Source organism: Carassius carassius, chromosome 1, assembly GCF_963082965.1.
Source record: "Carassius carassius chromosome 1, fCarCar2.1, whole genome shotgun sequence".
Taxonomy (NCBI): Eukaryota; Metazoa; Chordata; class Actinopteri; order Cypriniformes; family Cyprinidae; genus Carassius; species Carassius carassius.
Genome location: NC_081755.1, coordinates 49,184,539 through 49,207,432, shown reverse-complemented (window position 1 = coordinate 49,207,432; position 22,894 = coordinate 49,184,539). Strand labels below are relative to the sequence as shown.

Here is a 22,894-nt window from a genome sequence, read left to right as displayed (position 1 = left end):
TCTGAATCTTTGGATGATATTATGCACTGTAGATGATGATAAACATGATAACTCTTTGCAATTTTTTTCTGAGAAACTCCTTTCTGATATTGCTCCACTATTTTTCGCCGCAGCATTGGGGGAATCTGTGATCCTCTGCCCATCTTGACTTCTGTGAGACACTGCCACTCTGAAAGGCTCTTTTTATACCCAATCATGATTTTTACCCTAATTGATCCTCCAGCTGTTCCTTATATGTAAATGTAACTTTTCTGGCCTCTTCTTGCGACCTGTCCCAACTTTTTTGTAATGTGTAGCTCTCATGAAATCCAAAATGAGCCAATATTTGGCATGACATTTCAAAATGTCTCACTTTCAACATTTGATATGTTATCTATATTCTATTGTGAAAAAAATATAAGTTTATGATATTTGTAAATTATTCCATTCCTTTTTTGCTCACAGTTTTTACTAACTTACTTTTTGGAATTGGGTTTCTAAATGTAATTGTGCTGTATTTCTTAAAAAACATAAAATAAAAATTTTATATTTCAGTGGCATTTGTACAGACTTTGTATTTTGTCTCCCAAATAAAACTGACAAAGCATGGTTAAGATGAAAAATGAACACTTTATTGAAGGTTTTAGATTGTAATGATTTGTAAATTAACAGCATTTCTCTGTAGAACACTTTGTTCATTCATTGTCATAATCTAGGAAAAATCTGTAAAATAAGCATTTTACACTGTAGAAAAAAGTGTAAGAAAAGTAAAAAAAAAAAAAAAAAAAAAATGACTGCCAGCAATCAAAAACAGTAAAATTAAACTATCTATACCTATTTAAAAAAGGATAAATCCGTAAAATAACATTTTCACTAAACCTTTTAATGAAAAATACCTTTAAAATAATTATTTTTCACTATATTTGAATTTAGATATTTTACTTTATTTGTATGTATTTATTTATTTTACAGTGTACTCTGGCCTGTTTTTTGTAGAGAGTATTTTATTGTAATACTGTATTCATCACTATTTCCTCTCGGTGCTGTGAGTTCTTCCTCCCTGCAAAATAATTCAACAAAACATTATTTTTTTTAGCTCTCATGATTGCACATTGTTCCAGATCATTTCAAAAGCTCACCAGCTCTTCTTGCACAGATGATCTGAAGAAGAATCACAGTAGGAGCAGCAAACACTGCAAACTCAACGATAATCACAATCACTGCAGGAAAGATGAGAGAAACAGTCAAGATAAAAAAACAGACTCAATCTGTGAAACAGGGAATCAAATCAAAGGTATAAAACAAAGAACAATGTAAAGATGTGTGGTACCTCTGAATATTGAACCAGCAGTACTGACTTCAGTTTCTGTTGGATATATGATCATGTTTGTTAGTTCAGCTCAAACATAATGAACATCGAAACCAAACATCAACATCACAACATACTTGAGCTTCACATACCAGAAATGATGAATGAATGAACTTCCACTGCTTCATGAGTTTATCATCTATTATTATCTAGGATTACGCTTAGGACCCTTTTATGCTCAGAAAGTTCAGTGGTGTAATGAAATGAAGTAAAAATACTTTGTTACAGTAATTAAATATTTTTGGGAGTATCTGTACTTTACTTGAGTTTTTATATTTCAGGCAACGTTTACTCCACTACATTTCCTAAATAAAATGTATACTTTTACTCCGATACATTTCAATATACAAGTATATTCGTTACTTACTACTAAATAGTCAGAAGAACACAGACTGTAGTAGAGCAGGTTTGAGGAATCAGTGGCCTGGTGTTTGCAAGTTAGACTCCTAAAGACACCTTTGCTCATGGGCAAACAACCGCGGATGATTTAATTTCCCACTCAAGTCGAGTCTGGGGTGTGCGATATACAGCATCGTCTGCGATAATATGGTAAGTGTTGCTTATGATGTGCAATCTGACATTATCAAGTAGTCTATATCACCGAATCATACACAAAGTGCAGACATTCTAAATTGTAGACGGCAATAATTCTTCTGTATGATTTTAAAATGTATATAATTTAATGTTGTTAACTTCATCTAAATCACACAAAGAGTACCGTTTTTTCTGCAGATGCATAATCACATTTATCAATAGATTTAGACAAGTTCAGTAAAGCAATAAGTGATTTACATTTTAGACATAATATTGCTTGTTTTGCGTCTCTGAGCAATGGACGATGTTTACTTATTGAATGAATCAGCTTTTTGAATGAATCGGTTGAATAAATGATTCAGTGATTCACTCATTAACACGGTCAAATTATTTGTTTCTGAATGAATCAGCCGTTTGAATGAATCATTTAAATCGCAATGACTCATTAACATTCACTTATTGGTGGTTCAAAACAGTGACTTCAACTTCTACCAAAGCCATTTTCTGGTAAGATATTGTCACAGTGTCTGGGTTGTGTTCCCTGGGTTTCCACTAGGTGTCCTCCTTTCTCACGGTGTCTCTCTCCTTATCACTTCCTGTTCCCTTATTTGGTCACCTTCCTCCTGTTTAGTAATTGATTGTTCCCCACCTGTCTCCTATTTCCCCATTATCCATTTGTGTATTTATACCCGGTCTGTCTGAGTCTGTGTTACGGAGTCCTTGTTTAATGTTTATAGTTATTCACGTCCGTCGCTTCTTGCCTTGCCTTGCCTTGCCTTGCCTTGCCTTGCCTTGCCTTGCCTTGCCTTACCTTGTCTTCGTGTCTTGTTTATGTTTGGTTTGGATATTCTGGTTTTGACCCTGCCTGGACTGTTTACCCCTTTGGATTACCCTTTAATAAATGACTTACCTGCAATTGGTTCTATCTCCGTGCCTCATTGGATCCCTGCCGGGACAGAAGGACTTCGTCATTCTAGGAACCAGCGGTATGTCGTTTTTCCGTTCCCCAGCCAAGATGGCGGAGCGGCGAGCCAAGTATCTTTGGTTGATCGCCCTCCGCCAAGAGGGCAATGAAGTGGGGACCCTGGCTCAGGTGTTCTGGTCCCTGGCCGAGGGCATGGGTTACAACGATGCGGCCCTAAAGGACTATTTTAATGGTGGGCTGGATGATCCAGTGTCTCAGGAGGAGATGGCGCAGTTAGAGACACTGGAATTCTGGGAATTTGTGCGCTACCTGCAGCATCGGCTTCGGTGGGATGCCCCAGCCACTTCTGTCTCTTCCAGCGGGGTGGTCGTCAGCCCAGCACCACTGCCCAGGATGGCAACCAGCCAAGCGCCACAACCCAAGATGGCCGCCAGTCCAGCACCACTGCCCAAATTGGCTACCAGCCCAGCGCCACAGCACAAGATGGCCGTCTGTCCAGCGCCACAGCACAAGATGGCCGCTAACCCAGCGTCAATGCCCAAATTGGCCAACGTTCCAGCGCCACAACCCAAGATGGCCTCCAGCCCAGCGCCAATGCCCAAATTGGCCACCGGTTCAGCGCCACAGCCCAAGATGGCCGTCAGCCTAGCGCCACAGCACAAGATGGCCGCTAACCCAGCGCCAATTCCCAAATTGGCCACCGGTCCAGCGCCACAGCACAAGATGGCCGTCTGTCCAGCGCCAATGCCCAAATTGGCCAACGTTCCAGCGCCACAGCCCAAGATGGCCGCCAGCCCAGCGGCAATGCCCAAATTGGCCACGGGTTCAGCGCCACAGCCCAAGATGGCCGTCAGCATAGCGCCACAGCACAAGATGGCCGCTAACCCAGCGCCAATGCCCAGATTGGCCACCGGTCCAGCACCACAGTACAAGATGGCCGCCAGTCCAGCGCCACAACCCCAGATGGCCGCCAGCCCAGCACCACAGTACAAGATGGCCGCCTGTCCAGAGTCATGGCCCAAGATGGCTGCTTGCCCAGCGCCGCTGCAAAGGATGAGAGTCTCAGCTGACCCTCCGGAGTCAAGTCAGGTTCCAGTTGACCCTCCGGAGTCGAGTCAGGTTCCAGTTGACCCTCCAGAGTCGAGTCAGGTGCCAGTTGACCCTCCAGAGTCGAGTCAGGTGCCAGTTGACCCTCCAGAGTCGAGTCAGGTGCCAGTGAACTCTCCAGAGTCGAGTCAGGTGCCAGTTGACCCTCCAGAGTCGAGTCAGGTGCCAGTGAACTCTCCAGAGTCGAGTCAGGTGCCAGTGAACTCTCCAGAGTCGAGTCAGGTGCCAGTGAACTCTCCAGAGTCGAGTCAGGTGCCAGGGAACTCTCCAGAGTCGAGTCAGGTGCCAGGGAACTCTCCAGAGTCGAGTCAGGTGCCAGGGAACTCTACAGAGTTGAGTCAGGTGCCAGGGAACTCTCCAGAGTCGAGTCAGGTGCCAGTGAACTATCCAGAGTCAGGGCTAGTCACCGCTGATCCTCCGGAGTCAGAGCTAGTCACCGCTGATCTTCCAGAGTCAGGGCTAGTCACCGCTGATCCTCCAGAGTCAGGGCTAGTCACCGCTGATCCTCCAGAGTCAGGGCTAGTCACCGCTGATCCTCCAGAGTCAGGGCTAGTCACCGCTGATCCTCCAGAGTCAGGGCTAGTCACCGCTGATCCTCCAGAGTCAGGGCTAGTCACCGCTGATCCTCCAGAGTCAGGGCTAGTCACCGCTGATCCTCCAGAGTCAGGGCTAGTCACCGCTGATCCTCCAGAGTCAGGGCTAGTCACCGCTGATCCTCCAGAGTCAGGGCTAGTCACCGCTGATCCTCCAGAGTCAGGGCTAGTCACCGCGGATCCTCCAGAGACTAGGCTGGTCACCGCGGATCCTCCAGAGACTAGGCTGGTCACCGTTGACCTTCAAGGACTGAGTCAAGTCACCGGTGATCTTCAAAGACTCTGTCAAGTCACCGGTGATCTTCAAAGACTCTGTCAAGTCACCAGTGATCTTCAAGGACTGAGTCAAGTCACCTCTGATCTTCATGAACAAAGGCAAGTCACCTCTGATCTTCAGGAACAAAGGCAAGTCACCATTGATCTTCATGAGCAAACACAGGTCACCAATGATCTTCATGAGCAGAGCCAGGTCAGCACCGATCTTCTGGAGTCCAGTAGAGACACCATGGAATTACCAGAGTCTCGTCCTCCCGTTGATCCGGCCACACGGAAGTGGTGGGCTTCTGATCCACGCTGGGGGCTTGGTGCATCGACCACAAGGATGTGGTGGTCTTCTGGTCCGCCCTGGGGGGCTTCCGCCTTGACCACAGGGGTGTGGTTGTCTTCTGCTCCGTCCTGGGGGCCTTCCGCCCTGACCACATGGTGGTGGTGGTCTTCTGCTCCGCCCTGGGGAACTCCGGCCTTGACCACAAGGATGTGGTGGTCGTCTGCTCCGCCCTGTGGGGCTCTGGCCTCGACCACAAGGTTGTGGTGGTCTTCTGCTCCGCCCTGCGGGGCTTCCGCCTTGACCACAGGGGTGAGGTGGTTTTCTGCTCCGCCCTGCGGGGCTTCCGCCTTGACCACAAGGTTGTGGTGGTCGTCTGCCCCGCCCTGGAGGGCTTCCGCCTTGACCACAGGGGTGTGGTGGTCTTCTGCTCCGCCCTAGGGGGCTTCTGCCCTGGCCACACGGTTGTGGTGGTCTTCTGCTCCGCCCTGGAGGGTTTCCGCCTTGACCAAACGGTTGTGGTGGTCTTCTGTTCCGCCATGGTGGGCGCCACGTGAAGTCCTTCATGGACTTATGTTTTTTGGTTTCTGTTATGTTTCTGTGTGTTCCCCTCAGTGAGTCTGGCCCTCCGTCCCTCCCCCTGGACCTCCTCCGGTCCTCCTCCCTCCTGGTCTCCCTGTTTTGTGTTTACACTTCTGGTGTCTGTTTCCCATGTTTCCTTTCTGGCCCTCCGTCCCTCCCCCTGAGCCTCCACCTGTCCGCCTCCCTCCTGGTCTCTGTTTTGTGTCATGTCGTGGAGCGTCTGGGAGCCGCTCCGTAGAGGGGGGGTACTGTCACAGTGTCTGGGTTATGTTCCCTGGGTTTCCACTAGGTGTCCTCCTTTCTCACGGTGTCTTTCTCCTTATCACTTCCTGTTCCCTTATTTGGTCACCTTCCTCCTGTTTAGTAATTGATTGTTCCCAACCTGTCTCCTATTTCCCCATTATCCTTTTGTGTATTTATACCCGGTCTGTCTGAGTCTGTGTTACGGAGTCCTTGTTTAATGTTTATAGTTATTCACGTCCGTTGCTTCTTGCCTTGCCTTGCCTTACCTTGTCTTCGTGTCTTGTTTATGTTTGGTTTGGATATTCTGGTTTTGACCCTGCCTGGACTGCTAACCCTTTTGGATTACCCTTTAATAAATGACTTACCTGCAATTGGTTCTATCTCCGTGCCTCATTGGATCCCTGCCGTGACAGATATGTGTACTTTTAGTTGAGTATGAATTTCAAGTATTTTATACACCACTGAGAAAGGCACTGGTTACCATGTGACTACATGAAGCAATTAATGCCTCATTTATATGCAATACTTCAGTTATTCCTGAATGAATGACATTATTAATGTCTCTGTATCAGATGGTCTTCTGAAAGTAAGTTAAGAAAGTTTGTTTCTCACCTGAATACCTGACAGTAAATGTGACTGAAGTCTTGACTTGAGTAACTTCACATCTCCACTCTCTGTTTTCATCTTCATTCAGGATTGTTGTATTCAGAGAGATGATACAGTGACCTGAAGCTGATATCTGATATCTGGAGTCTGATCTCTTCAGTTTAACACCAGCCTGATTCACCCAGAACAGATCAATTCGCTCAGAACGGATCCAATCACCACAAGAGACTAGAGGATATGATGAATATGAATACAACTGACAGGAAAGAATCACAGAGCGGCCTGCACTGATCTCAGATGAAGAGACTGAAACACAAAATAACACACACATCACAGACTTTACAATCATCATGGGAGTTTAAATGTAGAAGTTACCCTTTTTAAATTGACCACATAATCATTAAATTACCATGAAGAACATGCAGATAAACACGAGCATTAGTTCCTTGTTGTTTTTGTTGTCCTTTCGGACCCGTCCATTGTTGGCAGATGTAAGATCCACAATCTTCTTTTGTGACGCTCTTGATGTTCAGAGAGCAGTCAGACCCCAGACTCAGTCTCTCATGTCTCTCTGTGTCTGTCTTCTTTTTCCCTCCAACAATCAGTTCAACTGTTGAGGAATAACTGAATCTGTTATAGATCCATGTAGTTGAGTTACAGTCAGCAAGAGCATTATTACAGGGCAGACGGACATCTTCACCAGAACTGATGAACACATGATCCACTCCACTGAGACCTGAAACACAAGAACACATGAGTGATTATTATACTATAATAAATAAAAACATAAAAATAGCATACATTATTTTTTCCTCACTTGATCCAAACAACACACTCTCCAGAATGATGTTTTTCTTGATCAGAGAGCTGTTCGAATCACAAACACACTCTTAACATGAAGATAATTCAGCATCAGATGTTTGAGTGTGAAAGCCTCTAGTTTTAGTGCGTTCAGGAATAATCCAGTATGTTCTGTTTGTAACACAATAATAAACTGATCATGTTCAGATGAACTCTTTCTCAGATTAATTCACTAACTGTCTTGAAGAGAAAACACAGATGTCTTTACCTGTGAGAAGTGAAGAGAGAAAGATCAGTCCCAGCAAACACAAGTGACACTTATCAGCCATCTTCTCTTTCTGTCAGTCTTCCTCTTCATTATATTCTCTCAACTCTTTCTTTAAATACTCCCAGCTCCTCCTGTGGTTTTTAACTTCCTCTGATCTACAGACTGAGTGTTGAAATGTACAAGAGTTGTTATATAGTGACACAATGCCAGTCATAATGGAGGTGTTGCTTCACATTTCTCTTGAAAAAATAAATTCAAATTCATACTTTCCTACTCCACAGCACTAGAATTCTTCTAGACTCTTTTAGAAACTGATTGTCATCTGCATTAGAGACAGTTTGATCATAACTGTTCTCATGTCATTATTTTTCAGATGTCAGAAGAGAGACTGATGACTCTGTGGAGAGTTTTGTTGATCTATGATTTATTAATAACCATAAGCTCCACAGAAGACTGATTCTGAAATATCACACTCTTATTACTCACATTAGATCAGCGCAAGTTAGTGTATTTCTACAGTTTCTGCTCTAAAGCACACAGTCAACTTTATGTCTCTGTGAACAAGAACCATCGCAAATCAGACAAATAATTATACGGAAACCACATTAGCAGAGGGATAGATTACAACCAGCCACGTACTGCGTAAACAGAAATTACAGCATAAAGTTTTTGTAATTATAGTGTAGCTACCTATTCAGTACTGTCTTGTAGATATAGGAGAATAATATGATAAGTTTGGGCAATAAAAGCCTAACAATATGTACATTTACAAATTATTTCTACATTATTTCTAAATTATTTATATATATATATATATATATATATATATATATATATAAACAGAGGTACTCAAGTAGTGCAACATATGGGTCATTGTTTCACTTTTAGACTTTCTTTTCCAGAGTCTTTACAGTTTGCACAGTTCCTTTCTCAGTTGCTCTCTTGGGGACATATTTGGCCATAATGTCTCTTCCTCTTTACACTCTGCTGTGGAAAAAATTGCTTATTGGATTTGCTGTCAGCATAGCTGATTTCCTTTCTGAATGTCCAGTAGGGTTGAATTGATCTTGGTAGTACAGATCTCTCTTTAGACCAGCCACCTCTGACAGCGTTTCTTAATGCTTGCATCTCAGCATGCTCTGCTGTGGCTTTGTTGAAAAAAAAATGGGAAGTTGTGATGTCACCCAATTAACCTCCAATTCTTCTGCCAACAGATCCTCTTTCTCCTCTGTAAGCATGGCTCAGAACATCAGCAATATACTTCATAATTATTTGCCAGGTTTGTACATCACATTGAGATTGTACGTCTACAGACATAGAAGCATTCTTTGGAGTCTCATCTGAGCTTTCTAAAAAAGCTTTCTAATGGTTTGTGGTCACTTTTAATTGTTTTCTTTTCCATAAACATATTGGTGGAATTTCTCACAGCCAAATACCATCACCAGCAGCTCTTTCTCAATTTGTGCGTATCTACACTGACAGTCACTCAGGGCTCTAGACCCATAAGCCACTGGCCTTCCTTCCTTCAAGATAACAGCACTGATTCCTTCTTAGCTTGCATCCACCAACAGTGTTACAGGCTTGCTGACATTATAGAACTTCAATGTCGGACTGTGAGTAATACTTTGTCTCAGTTTTTCTATGCTTCGGTCCCTGAGCATCTTCCCAGTGCCATGCAGTGTCCTTCCCCAGCAGTTTTCTCAAAGAAGCACTGATTTACGATAGGTTGGGGATAAATTTATCCAAATATTGAACCATCCCCAGAAACTGATTTTTGTTTATTCTCTTTTGTTGGTCGCTAAGTTACTGCTCTGATCTTTTCCTCATCTGGCTTTTTATTTATTTTTAATTATTTATGCATTTAGCAGACCCTTTTATCTAAAATGACTTACAGTGCATTCAGGCTTACAATTTTTAGCTAACATTTTCCCTGGCAATCAAACCCACAACCTTTTGCACTGCTAACACAATGCTCTACCACTAAACCACAGGAACATTTAAGGTTTGTATTTGATACAAAAATGTATTTGATTTCCTTCATTCTGATTTTGCATTTGTTTCTTTTTAAATTCAGATTGTTTTCTCTTGCTCTTTTCAACAGCTGAATAAGTCTCAATTGACCTATTGTAAGCCCCTCCAAATGGCAGTCGAGTATCAGTTGCACGGGAGTCGAACTTGGACATCTTTAGGTTTCAGCACCATAGAGAAACATTGGAAGATCTTAAGCTTGCATCCATTCAATGGTGTTTATGTTACAAAAATGGAAAAACAATGTGACTAGGGTATTTATAACACTAATTCTAGTTATCCTGAGAGGATAGGAAATGGAATTTATTTTATTCAGTTTCCTAAATCCAAGAGAAATGTCCCCAAGCATTCAACCCCAATCACAATGAAGACGTAAACGTTCATTTTCTGGTTGTCATAACAAGTTATACTTTACACCTGCTCAAGCAAAATGTAATGTTATATTGTGCTTCAGCAAGGTATCTCTGGCTAAAACTAGCCTAGACTAGCTAAAACTCATCTGACTAACGTCAGCATTAAAGTTAGTGAGTCCATGCTAACGTACAAACCTAAATAGCGAACTATTCTCACGTCATGTACCGTGCAGTGAAAGTAAAAAAAAAAAAACTTAAACAAAGGTGTATATATGAGATATTAATCTCCATTAATCTGGTTAAATGTTTTTTCACTGACAGTTGTCATTGTAAGACAGTGAGCAACTTCGTTTGTTTGTCCAATTTCACAACAGTAACTAAGGGGGGCGGGGCTTACCGACAGGTCAATATTGTCTCCTCATACTAATAGGTCATCAATGATATTCACAATACCTTCCAGACTTCTTATCGTTTGGGCTATGGAGCTTTGAAAGACCCCCGAAGCTGAAGAAATGCCGAAAGGCAAAACGAAGAGAGTGATAACGTCCAGTGTGTGTGTTTATTGTGCATAAATGTGAGCTCCCTTGATCTAGCTTGATTTGCCAGAAGCCTCGATTTGCATTAAGTACTGAGAAGTACTTTGGATTGGGCATTCTTGAGACTACCTCTTCCACAGTTAGCATTGGAGAGTGCTCTCCTTTTATCCTTTTATTTAAACCTCTGGTGTTCATTAATATGCAAATTATGCTTGATGTGACCACATTCACCATGCGATTGGCCCAGTCAGTAGGCTCAGTTTGTTTTGCAATAACTCCATCTGTTCCTGTCTTTTTAGCTCTTTGGGGACTTTATCTCTGAGAGCTACTGGGATCCTCATTTGAGCATGCACAACTGATCTGACTTCTGTATTTATTTGTATATGATGTTCTCCAGGTAAGCACATTTTTGATAGGCAGCATGTCAAAGAATTGCTGGAGAATCATTCTGTATTGTCTCAAATACAATCCTGTATTTCTGTCCCTTATACTCACAGGTGATGGCTTTCTTGCCTATTGGCTCCATTTTGTGACTTGAGTACACCACTAGCTTGCAACTAGATTTCCTGTGATGTTTAGCACTTAGTATATAGTTTCAAAACATTGCATTCTGCACCAGTATCAAGTTTGACCTTGACATTTCTCTTATTTAAGAATTTCAGTCCAGTCATCTTCATTTACATTTTGAGATGTGATAGATATGTTCTTGACCTGCTCCTTCTGTACTGTTCCAATGAACATTTCTTCGCTCTGTTCAATAGTGTGAATTTTTTTATACTATGACTTGCTTGGTTGGCATTTAGACGTCCACATTTTAGCAAAGTGATTTTTCTTTTGACTGTTCTTACTTGTTTTCTCAAAGGCAGGACAATTTCTGTATTCATGTTTGTTTTGCCACATTTGCTGCATTCCTATTTTGTCAGCTTGCTGTGACCTGATTTGTCATCTAATTTGTTTGGATTCACGGTTTTCACTCTATGTGCCTCAGTTTCTTAGATGTAATCTCACTGGCTAAGCTGATATCAATAGCTTTTTGGAGAGAGAAATCTACCTCTCTCAGTAGTCTGCCTCTCAATTGATCTCTCTTTATGCCACATACAATTCTGTTATGAAATAATGAGTTGTGTAGATCTCCAAACTCACAATCTTTTGCTTTATTTTACAGGTCTGGGACATAAGCATCAATAGTTTCTGTGAGTCCCTGCGAGACCATAAAATGTCAGAACTGGGGCTCGAACTTGGGTCTCTGATCCCAGAGTCTTAATATCTACCACTGAGCCACAGGAGGAAGTTGAACTCAATAGTCAGACGCCTTCTTAACTTAACTCAGAAGAGTTTATTTAACAAAAACGGCAAAAGAGAACAAAATGACCTTTGTTTAAAGCTAGGTTACAAAACAGAAAAATCTTCAGACCAGAAAGGGTCAAAAAGAGTAAAATAGTCTCCAAAACAAGAACAAGATTGCTTAGGAACAATAATAACCAAGCAAAGATGCAAAGGAAGTGATCAGCTTAAATAGACAGCCCAGAATGAGAAACATGTGAAAACAATAACACTGATTATGAAAGGCACAATGTTGACGTGAGGGACCTCTGGGGACCTCTCAAAACAAAAGCTCTGACAATAAAGAACACATGTCTGATGTATGGTAAGTTTTCTGAGGTTTACATAAGTCTTAAACTTGTCCTTTAGTACCTGTATTTTGTCTTTTTCCTCCTTTGTTAAGTGAAATTTGTTACAGACTTTACAGGTGCTTCTCAGTAAATTAGAATGTCAAGGAGAAGGTCATTTATTTCAGTAATTCAACTCAAATTGTGAAACTCATGTATTAAACGTGCAGTATGGAATTTTTGGCCACCAGGGGTCACTCAATCAAAATAATTAACATGAGACGTACTTTGATGACGTCGGAAAAGAGCGTAGGTTCATGGGAGTTGTTGTTCATTGGAACACGCGCTCTGTCGCTCCCCACATTCCTCACTCATTGCCGGCGACACACGGGGAAGTCGTGGCCTGGTGGTTAGAGAATCGGACTCCCAATCGAAAGGTTGTGAGTTCGAGTCCCGGGCCGGCAGGAATTGTGGGTGGGGGGAGTGCATGTACAGTTCTCTCTCCACCCTCAATACCACGACTTAGGTGCCCTTGAGCAAGGCACCGAACCCCCAACTGCTCCCCGGGCGCCGCAGCATAAATGGCTGCCCACTGCTCTGGGTGTGTGTCCACAGTGTGTGTGTGTGTTCACTGCTCTGTGTGTGTGCACTTTGGATGGGTTAAATGCAGAGCACAAATTCTGAGTATGGGTCACCATACTTGGCCGAATGTCACTTCACTGGATGTGTGGAGCAAGCGTCTCAGCTGCGTGGCGTGTCAGTTTTTAATTCGGCTCCCATGTTAATAGGTTAGAGCTTGCAGACTGCCTCAAATATTGCACCTGTCAAACATAGTCTATTTTGCCGTCAATACTGTTGACGGTGTCCTTTATCAGTAGGCTTTATATTTATGTTCAACATGAAGTATAGATATTGTTGTCACGAAGACAAGAGCCTGGTCTGTCGGCGGTCTCCCTCTATAATTTTTCTGCTTTAAAAATAGCAGATATCACTATATCTACACCATTGGGGGTGGTGTTAGCGCAGTGGATAAGACGCATGCCTGTGGTGTGGGAGACCTGGGTCCGAATCCACTGTGAACCGCCAGTGTGTCCCTGAGCAAGACACTTAACCCCTAGTTGCTCCAGAGGCGTGCGACCTCTGACATATATAGCAATTGTAAGTCGCTTTGGATAATTTTCCAGCAAGATTTGGCACCTGCCCGCACTGCCAAAAGCAGCAAAAGTTGGTTAAAGGACCATGGTGTTGGTGTGCTTGACTGGCCAGCAAACTCACCAGACCTGAACCCCAGAGAGAATCTATGGGGTATTGTCAAGATGAGAAGATGAGAAACAAGAGACCATACAATGCAGATGAGCTGAAGACCACTGTCAAAGAAACCTGGGCTTCATCACCACCTCAGCAGTGTCACAAACTGATCACCCCCACGCCACGACGAATTGAGGCAGTAATTAAAGCAAAAGGAGCCCCTACCAAGTATGGAGTACATGTAAGGCTAACAATTCATTAAATGTGTGGTTTTTTTTTTTTTTATGAAGTATTCTAATTTGTTGAGATCGTAAATTGGTGAGTTTATGTTAAATGTGAGCCAAAACTACTTCAGTCTGTGTGCACTACATTTATATAATACACAAGTTTCACAATTTGAGTTGAATTCCATGACATTCTAATTTATTGAGATGCACCTGTACTATACAGTACTGTATGTCAAAAGATGATTATATATAGTTAATAAAGTAGATTAATATGAACATAACTCAACATATTACAAATCACTAACCATTAATAAATCAACTAAAACAAAAATAATAATTTTCTAAATATTTACATGGAAATTGAAGCAAAATAGATTTTTTAATTAAGAAATGACAAAACCACTTTAATTACAAAAAATCTAAGAAGTACAAAAAATCTAGATAATAAATAATTAAAGCAGTATATAAACATGGGAAAACTCCCATGTATGTTGTATGTTTGTGTGTAGAAACGTTTCTATCAGTCTGATCAAATAACCAGTCTTTTAATCTGTGTCTTTCGTTAGATTGAAAATGGAAAGTCAAGCATATTGAATTCTGGGATTAATTATAAAAATAAGATGCTGATTCTTCATCTCTGTGAAACTGATGAAGCTTCTCAAACTGCGGTTTAATCTGATGCTTTGTGTGCTCAGTTTGAGACTGAAATCAAACCACATTCACTTCAGTCATCTCAATCAACACAATCACATCATTCATATCTGAGATCAACTCAGAGACTGAAATATAATAGATCCAGAATCACATCACTGATTGGATTTACAGAAATAATCATCTGTAATCCATTATACTAAATATATGAGATTATAACTGTATATACTGTTCTGCAGCTGTAATGGAAATGACTCTGATGACCTCACCTTGATGTGCTGCTCCTTTCATTTTTTCATTGCATTGAAGTTTCTCTTGTGAGAACTTCAGGGCTGTATTGAGCTCCTCTTTGAAATTAAAGTAAAAATACATTAATAAAACAACACCAGATTGCAGTGAGAAGAAAAGAAAATACACTGACATTTTCAGTCACATTAGTTCTTGATGGGCTTAAAAACTCTATTCTATGTGGGTTTGCTTTGTTTTATATTTTGTTGGAAGAGTAAAAATATTTGGTATGCGAGACAAACAACGGTTTCACTTGCTTCACTCTCCAGTCCAGCGGGTGGCGCTAATATCACAGACGTCTTTTTGCCAAACACCATTTAGTCTCAGAAGAAGATTCGTATCACCGCGCTCTCTGTTGTGATGCTGGTTTAATACAAACGGTTAGAAATGTTGTTTCTGGAAGTAGAAAAATACAGTTTTAGAAATCAACATATACCTATGATATTCTCATCCTCACAGTCGTGACTAAGTTTTGAAGCAGGCAGGAATATCTGGAGGGGTATCATCTGAACTGAGATCTGCTACTGTGAAGATGGAGTTTAAAGAGGAGCGTGAAGAGAACACGAGTGAACCAGAAACCTGGAGAATAAAACACGAGGAACCAGAAACCTGCAAAATAAAACACGAGGAACCAGAAACCAGGAGAATAAAACACGAGGAACCAGAAACCTGGAGAACAAAACACGAGGAACCAGAAACCTGGAGAATAAAACACAAGGAACCAGAAACCTGGAGAACAAAACACGAGGAACCAGAAACCTGGAGAACAAAACACGAGGAACCAGAAACCTGGAGAACAAAACACGAGGAACATGGAGGTTGGTCTTTACCCTTCAATAGTTTTTAATATCTTAACAAATTATATATTATAATATAGTATAATACTTTAGTAAAACAATTGTGGTATTACAACCATTAATTTTTGGTTCTTGAATCATGGTTTAAAAAAAAAGGATACTAGGTTTAATACCGTTTTATTGTAGTATTCAATATAACTGTAGAAAAACCATGTATTTTGCTGTTTGTGGCATATTACGCTTACAAAAGCTTTAAGCCTGTGGGGTCTGATCCCGCATCGCATTCTCAGGTAAATTCTTATGGAAGTATATGGGTAGAAAAATTCATTTTGAAATGTAAATGCGCAATGTATTTCTGTAATTAACTTTACCATGCATATCTGCAACATTTAGTGCAAAATTAAAATCAAAATTCAATCATATAATTTGCCATTTTTCAGTTTTAATATGTCAATTATTTTTAACCCTTTAGAAGTTGTAAAATTAAACTGAAACTGTATTTCCCAAATAGAATAGATATGTGTAACATGTCCAAGGTAGCAAAATGCAGTGTGAATTTTAGGGCTGCTCCGATCGGACGATCGTTAATGCGGTACACTTTTTGATTTTTCTGTAAAAAAATCTACTTTGCATACTTTGATCACTTATAATGCACACTATGTGGTGATGATGTAGGACTACGTGAGAACCACCATGGATGATAAGTTCACTCTGCTGCCTTATTATTTTCATGCAAACAACACTATAATGTGATGAATGCAAAATACATAGTTTTGGCCGTTACAAAGTCTTCATCCACAAACAGATTTACATCATCTGCAGATATAAGTTATTTCATTGCACTTTAACAAGTAATCTGAATGGCCTATATATGTGCAATATTTTAATCGAGCCCTCACTAACTGAGTTTAATGTCACAGTTATGTTAGGATGCATCTCATTCTTGTTTCTGTGGCGGTGCATCGGTCTCGTCATGAGGCGCGTGGTCCAGAGCGATGTATGACTGATGCAGCAGTTCAATTTAACTTTATTCCAAATATATCAGCTTACCTGTTTTGAATACTTTCTATTTAACGTGTTTGTTTATGCCCAATATTAGTGTTAAACTGTAAGTGAAATCTACTATTGATTTTCACCGTTGACATTTAGACTGATAACTTCTGTGCACAGATGCGGCAAATTTTTCAAAGGGTGCGTGATATGACAGTTGCGTCCATCTTTACTAGCCATTTTAAATACAGTATTTTTAGATTTAAGGTTAGTTGGTCAGTATGTTTGAAAATATTTTTTTTTTCTCACGGGCTGACGATATGACGATTTGAAAAATGACCATATCGCCCAACACTAACACAATTGTCTACTTTGTACTGCAGGGCTCCAGACTGTGACTAAATCATTTAATTTCGCAGCCATTCTTTCTGCCGGTGTGACCACCACATTACCCAACTCATAAGAGCTGGTGTTTCTATTGCATATGAGAAACATAAAATGAAACAAAAGCATAAAAAAGGTGCTAATCGTTTGAGCTGCACCGTTTAGCAACTTGGACAAAAAAATTGTGAATTGTATAGAAAAATTTAGATATGGCGGATTTTGATATAACCCATGATGAGACTGGTTTTCCTTTGCTAAAGTAAGGAAACTTTGTTTCCTTTGCTCCTATAAACAAACTCGCGAGACTAGCATATCTCAGAGGCATGCTCTCTGCATCATCTGCCGGTTATATTAGTGGTTTCCAGTTCCAGTCCATGTTCTGATGTGAAGTAAACCCTTGCGAACAGGGTGCACAGAGGTATGCAAATGCATACTTTGACAGGCAGGTAGGAAAGCTATTTAAAACACTCTGACATTTTGATTGGACATACATTTCTTGGTCCTACGCCTTCCACATAATATATAACATCTCGGTTACGTATGTAACCTTGGTTCCCTGAATAGGGAACGAGATGCTGCGGTGACGTCACCACGTATGGGAACACCTTCGGTGTGACGAATGTCTGAAGCCCTATACCATCCCGCCAATCCTATTGGCCAAATAGCGCGTGGCACCGCCCAGCATGCGTAGGCATATATATACCTGGTGCTGCGCGCCATTTACCTCAGATTTCATGACGAGAAGAGAAGAAAGCTATCAAGGTACGGCACGGCCAGAACCGCAGCATCTCGTTCCCTATTCAGGGAACCAAGGTTACATACGTAACCGAGATGTTCCCTTTCATAGGTCACTTCGATGCTGCGGTGACGTCACCACGTATGGGAACGCTATACCATCACGCCTGACGTACCTGATAGCTTGGATCCAAGGAAGCATCTGCTCAAGCGGAGAGAACCCGGGAGCCAGGAGCCATCCTCACATCCAGACTGTAAGACCTGATAAAAGTGCTCGGTGAGGACCAGCCTGCCGCAGCACAGATATCATCCATAGAAGATCCACTGAGAAAGGCTTGAGAAGAAGCCACTGCTCTCGTGGAATGACCTTTTACTCCTAAGGGCGAAGCGAGCCCGCGCGCCTCATAGGCCAAGGAAATAGCCTCCACCAGCCAATGGGACATGCGCTGTTTCGTAACTGCATGGCCCTTATTCTTATGTCCAAAACAGACAAACAGCTGGTCAGACTCACGCCATGGGGCAGTGCGATCCACATAAGTCTTCAACGCCCTCACAGGGCAAAGACTTAGATCTCCAGACTCTGTCGCAGCAGGAGAAAAGGCCTCCAGGACCACCTGCTGAAAATGAAAAGGATTAGACGCGACCTTAGGAACATAATTAGGCCTAGGTCGCAACAACACTTTCACAGAGCCTGGTGCAAACTCCATGCACGAGGGTGAGACAGAGAGAGCCTGTAAATCCCCAACTCTTTTAAGGGAGGATAAAGCCATGAGAAGAAGTGTCTTCAGAGACAGGAGCTTATCCGATACAGTTTCCAGGGGCTCAAACAGATGCCCTGACAAACCCAGTAACACAATGGATAAATCCCATGAAGGAACTCGCACAGGGCGGAAAGGCCTCAACCGTCGCGCACCCTGTATAAAGCGAGAAACCAGTGGATGACGACCCACTGAAACACCACCTATATGCTCATGGTGAGCTGAGATAGCTGCCACATAAACCTTCAGGGTGGCTGGTGTCAATCCCTCCGAAAAACGGTCTTGAAGAAACTCCAGTACTGAAGCCACAGGGCAGTAAACTGGATCCACATCATGAGTTTCACACCATGTCATAAACAGTTTCCACTTGAAAGCATATAAGCGTCTCGTAGCAACTGCTCTAGAGTTCAGTATAGTCTCGGTAGTTTCAGCAGAAAGACCGGGACATATCAACTCACTCCGCTCAGAGGCCACGCCCACAGGTTCCACAGATCTGGCCTCGTATGCCAGATCCGTCCCTGTGCTTGCGATAATAAATCCCGTCTGAGGGGAATCTCCACCGGAGAGCCCGCTAACAGATTGATGAGATCCGCAAACCACGGTTGTGTGTGCCATCGCGGAGCCACCAGCAACAGCTGTCCCACTCTGTCCCGCCGTATTCTGCATAATACCGCTGGGACCAGCCGAAACGGAGGAAACGCATACAAGCTGGTCCTGGGCCAGCTGTGAGCTAGCGCATCCAGACCCAGGGGTGATGGAGGGCTTAGGGAGAACCATAGCGGGCAATGCGTAGTCGTGCTCGACGCGAATAAATCCACTTCCGCTTCCCCGAAAATATGCCATAGGTGATTCACCGTTTGGGGGTGTAATCTCCATTCCCCTTGTTCCAGAGTCTGCCTGGATAATAAATCCGCTCCGAAGTTCAGTCGTCCGGGGATGTGAACAGCCCGGATCGACAGAAATTTGTCGTGAGACCAAAGAAGAATCCGCCTCGCCAGTCTGCACAGAGGGCGAGAACGTAATCCTCCCTGATGGTTCAGATAAGCCACGACCGCAGTGTTGTCCGTTCTGAGAAGCACATGACGGCCTGTCAGTAGACTCGAAAAATACTGGAGAGCCAGAAAAACCGCCAGTAATTCCAATTTGTTTATGTGCCAGCTGCGTTGTGCCGCTGTCCACACTCCGTGGGCTGGGCGCCCCTGACAAACAGCTCCCCACCCGGTCAAAGACGCGTCTGTCGTGACAGTCTCTCGGGAAGCACAAATTCCCAGCCGAACCCCGGTGAGGAGAAATTCGGCTGATGTCCATTGTTTTAACGACATCACACACCTCCGCGTCACCGAGATCGTTCGATGCGGAGAACAACGGGGTGAAATATTCTGTCGTTTCGTCCACCACTGAAACGGGCGCATGTAAAGCAAACCCAGATGAATCACGGGAAGCGCCGCCGCCATTAGACCTAGTAGTCTGAGGCACAGTTTCACTGTCACTGTGTGACCCGCCCTGAAGTGCTGAACGCATGACGTAATCGACTGAGCGCGCGGGACAGAAAGCTTTGCTGTCATCGCGCGAGAGTCCAAATCTACTCCCAGAAAGGTAATCCGTTGAGAGGGGATTAATACACTTTTCTGGAAGTTTGTGCGTAAACCCAGGCTGTGTAAATGATTTAGCACAATATCTCGATGAGAGTGTGCTTGAGTCTGAGATTGCGCTAACACCAGCCAGTCGTCCAGATAGTTTAACACACGGACGCCCCGGAGCCGCAACGGGGCCAGAGCTGCGTCCATGCATTTTGAGAATGTACGGGGAGCTAGCGCTAAGCCAAAGGGAAGAACGCGGTACTGATACGCTTTGCCCTCCAAAGCGAATCTGAGGAACTTCCGGTGTCTCTCGATGATCTGAATATGAAAATAAGCATCCTTCAGATCGATCGTGACAAACCAGTCGTTTGGTTGAATCTGAGACAAAATAGATTTTACCGTCAACATCTTGAATTTGCTCGACCTGAGTGCAAGATTTAGACGGCGTAAATCCAGAATGGGCCGTAATCCGCCGTCCTTTTTTGGTACCACAAAATAACGGCTGTAAAACCCTGACTCCATCTGAGAGGGGTGTACTTCTTCTATAGCCCCTTTGCTCAGTAGAGCTAACATTTCCTGTCTCAGCACCGCCATGTCCATCGGTTTCATCACCGTGGAGAGAATTCCGCGGAAAGGGGACGGGCCTTTCCGAAACTGAATGGTGTATCCGTGACAAATTGTGCGTAACACCCATTGAGAAATGCCGGGCAAGCGTTCCCACGCGGCCCGAAACAATATTAGCGGTTTCAACATGTTCGTTTCCTGCAACGCTGTTGCACACATAGAAATGTCCGGGCACGAAAGACTCACGGTGTTCGTGAACAGGGGAAGTATATGCAGAGCAGGCGTTGTATCTCGTTGTACGTAATCCTGAAACGTGTCCACGGCAGGAATTAGGCCAACAGATTGAGCATCGGGCTCCGCCGCTAGCGAAACAGCGGCGGCTGAGCGAGCCGTCATGACGGGCCGTTCGATGAAGACCCTTTGAAGCGCTCCTCGAGCTCTGAAAACTGGATCGTGCATAGTGTCTGAGGAAGCGATTGGTGTTACAGTTCGCTCCAATGCTGTTCGAGGCGCTGTTTGCGGCGAAACAGTCAGGGTTTGAGCGTGGGGACTGCAATGAGAGTGTTGGATGCGCGAAAGCGGTCCAACAGCGCTCTCTAGCGGAGGGCACAGTCCCTGGCGGGCAGCGAAAAAATCAGGAGCTGCTGTTATGTGCCCGAGAACGAGAGGCCTTGGCCGTCGAACTCAGGTTCAACCTTTTTCGCTGGCGTTGTTGAGCCGGTGGAACAACCCTAGGGCCCCAGTCCTTGCGAGGGGGCGCCATAGGTGAAGGCTCTTCCCGAGAGGGCACTCGCTGGCGGTGAGAGGAGGTTGAGCGAGAACGCGCGGGCGCCTGACGGCATTCAACCTCTCTGGGTCTGCGGGGAATCAGCTGGCGGAAAGCGGCTGATTGTTGTTTCGCTGCTGTGAACTTCTCCACCACTGAAGTGACCGCCTCTCCAAATAAACCGTCCTTAGACACAGGGGCATCCATGAGGAAAGATTTATCCTTTTCCTTTATATCGGTGAGATTAAGCCAGAGGTGGCGCTCAACCGTAATTAATCCAGCCATGGAACGGCCCACTGCTCGAGCAGTATGTTTGGTAGCACGAAGCGCCAAATCAGTTGCTCGCCGTAGTTCCTTGACTGCCTCAGGTGTAATGCCGTCCCCCTCGTCCAATCCTTTTAACAGCTCCGCTTGGTAGGCCTGAAGGACCACCATGGAATGAAGCGAAGCAGCCGCTTGACCAGCGGCCATATAGGATTTTCCCACTAAACTAGACGTGACTCGACACGCCTTCGAGGGGAGGAGGGGGCGGGACTTCCACGCCGCGGCCGAATTAGGCGCAAGATGTTCGGCGAGAGTCTCCTCCATCGGCGGTATCGCTGTATAGCCGTGACTCGCCATGCCCGAAATGGTGGCGAAATCCGCGGCCGCAGCGTTCGTGATGCGCGCCGCAAACGGCTGTTTCCAGGACCTCGAAACCTCCTGGTGGAGGTCCGGGAAAAAGGGTAAAGGCCTCCGGGGCTGCGCAGGTGTCCGACTAGTTAGAAAACGGTCGTCCAGCTTCGAAGAAGGTTGGGCCTCGGCCTTCTCAACCTCCCATTCCAGCCCCAATGTACCCACTGCACGGGAAACCACATCCAACAGCTCACTGTAGGAGGGGGAAACACGCCTCTCCTGTCCACTAGGAGGGAGAGGGCTCGTGTCGGCCGCGAAGTCCTCGGACCCCGAGGCCGCAGTGGAAAGAACGTCGTCATCATGGCGGTCACAACCGAAGGAGATGGCACTACATGCCCCCGGTGTGGGCCGTAAATCCTCACAGGAAAAGACGACAGGTTCAAAAGTTTTCCTGTGTATTAGGGTAGGGGAGAGCGAGCGATGTGGAGAGTAATTTTCCATCGCTGAACTGTCCTCGAGCTCCATGTCACACGTGTCACCCCAAGCTATCACCTCGTGCGGTGCCTCGGCAGTCGCAGAAGTGGTGTGGCGGGGGTTAGACACGGCGACATCGGAGAACACATCTACCCTCGAGCGAAGGACCCTGAGTCGCAGGCCATCGCAATGGGGGCATGAAGAAAGGCCGCTAAGCGCCTCCTGTGCATGGTGTAAGCCTAGGCAGACTACGCACCTGTCATGAGTGTCCCCCTGAACGATGTACCTGGTACACGGGTCCTTGCACTTCTTGAAACTCATCGCGTCCGCGGAGAGGAGTATACTGCTCGTGACGATCGCTGAGAACGCGAGACAATAGGGCACAGAAGATTCGCTTCGTACTGAAGGAATGAAATCTAGGTAAATGGTAAATGGCGCGCAGCACCAGGTATATATATGCCTACGCATGCTGGGCGGTGCCACGCGCTATTTGGCCAATAGGATTGGCGGGATGGTATAGGGCTTCAGACATTCGTCACACCGAAGGTGTTCCCATACGTGGTGACGTCACCGCAGCATCGAAGTGACCTATGAAAGGGAAATACATTTAAACTAGGGCTGCACGATATTGGGAAAAAATGACATTGCAATATTTTATTTTTCTGCGATTTATATATTGCGATATTTTTTCTTACAAACAATAATGGGGTGAGCACACTTATATTCTCATTTTAAATGA

At 44.2% G+C, this 22,894-nt stretch overlaps 3 protein-coding genes across 3 annotated transcripts in view; 2 read left to right on the top strand and 1 right to left on the bottom strand.

Annotated features, from left to right (window-relative positions):
• The window catches only part of LOC132159925 (gastrula zinc finger protein XlCGF57.1-like), a 486,703-nt gene that overhangs the window by 258,207 nt on the left and 205,602 nt on the right, over window positions 1-22,894 (top strand). The window lies entirely within an intron of this gene.
• Window positions 875-7,621, bottom strand: LOC132096188 (uncharacterized). Its single transcript, XM_059501455.1, has 6 exons — window positions 7,552-7,621; window positions 6,892-7,218; window positions 6,489-6,788; window positions 1,310-1,345; window positions 1,119-1,199; window positions 875-1,039 (listed from the first exon to the last, which is right to left on the bottom strand). The coding sequence occupies exons 1-6, from the start codon at window positions 7,610-7,612 to the stop codon at window positions 984-986; spliced, it is 861 nt and encodes a 286-aa protein (XP_059357438.1). The 5' UTR covers window positions 7,613-7,621; the 3' UTR covers window positions 875-983.
• The window catches only part of LOC132091358 (gastrula zinc finger protein XlCGF8.2DB-like), a 33,053-nt gene continuing 25,010 nt past the window's right edge, over window positions 14,852-22,894 (top strand). The window contains exon 1 of the mRNA XM_059497834.1: window positions 14,852-15,310. Coding sequence (XP_059353817.1) covers window positions 15,025-15,310 — 286 coding nt within the window. The 5' untranslated portion in view covers window positions 14,852-15,024. The remainder of the gene's footprint in view (window positions 15,311-22,894) is intronic.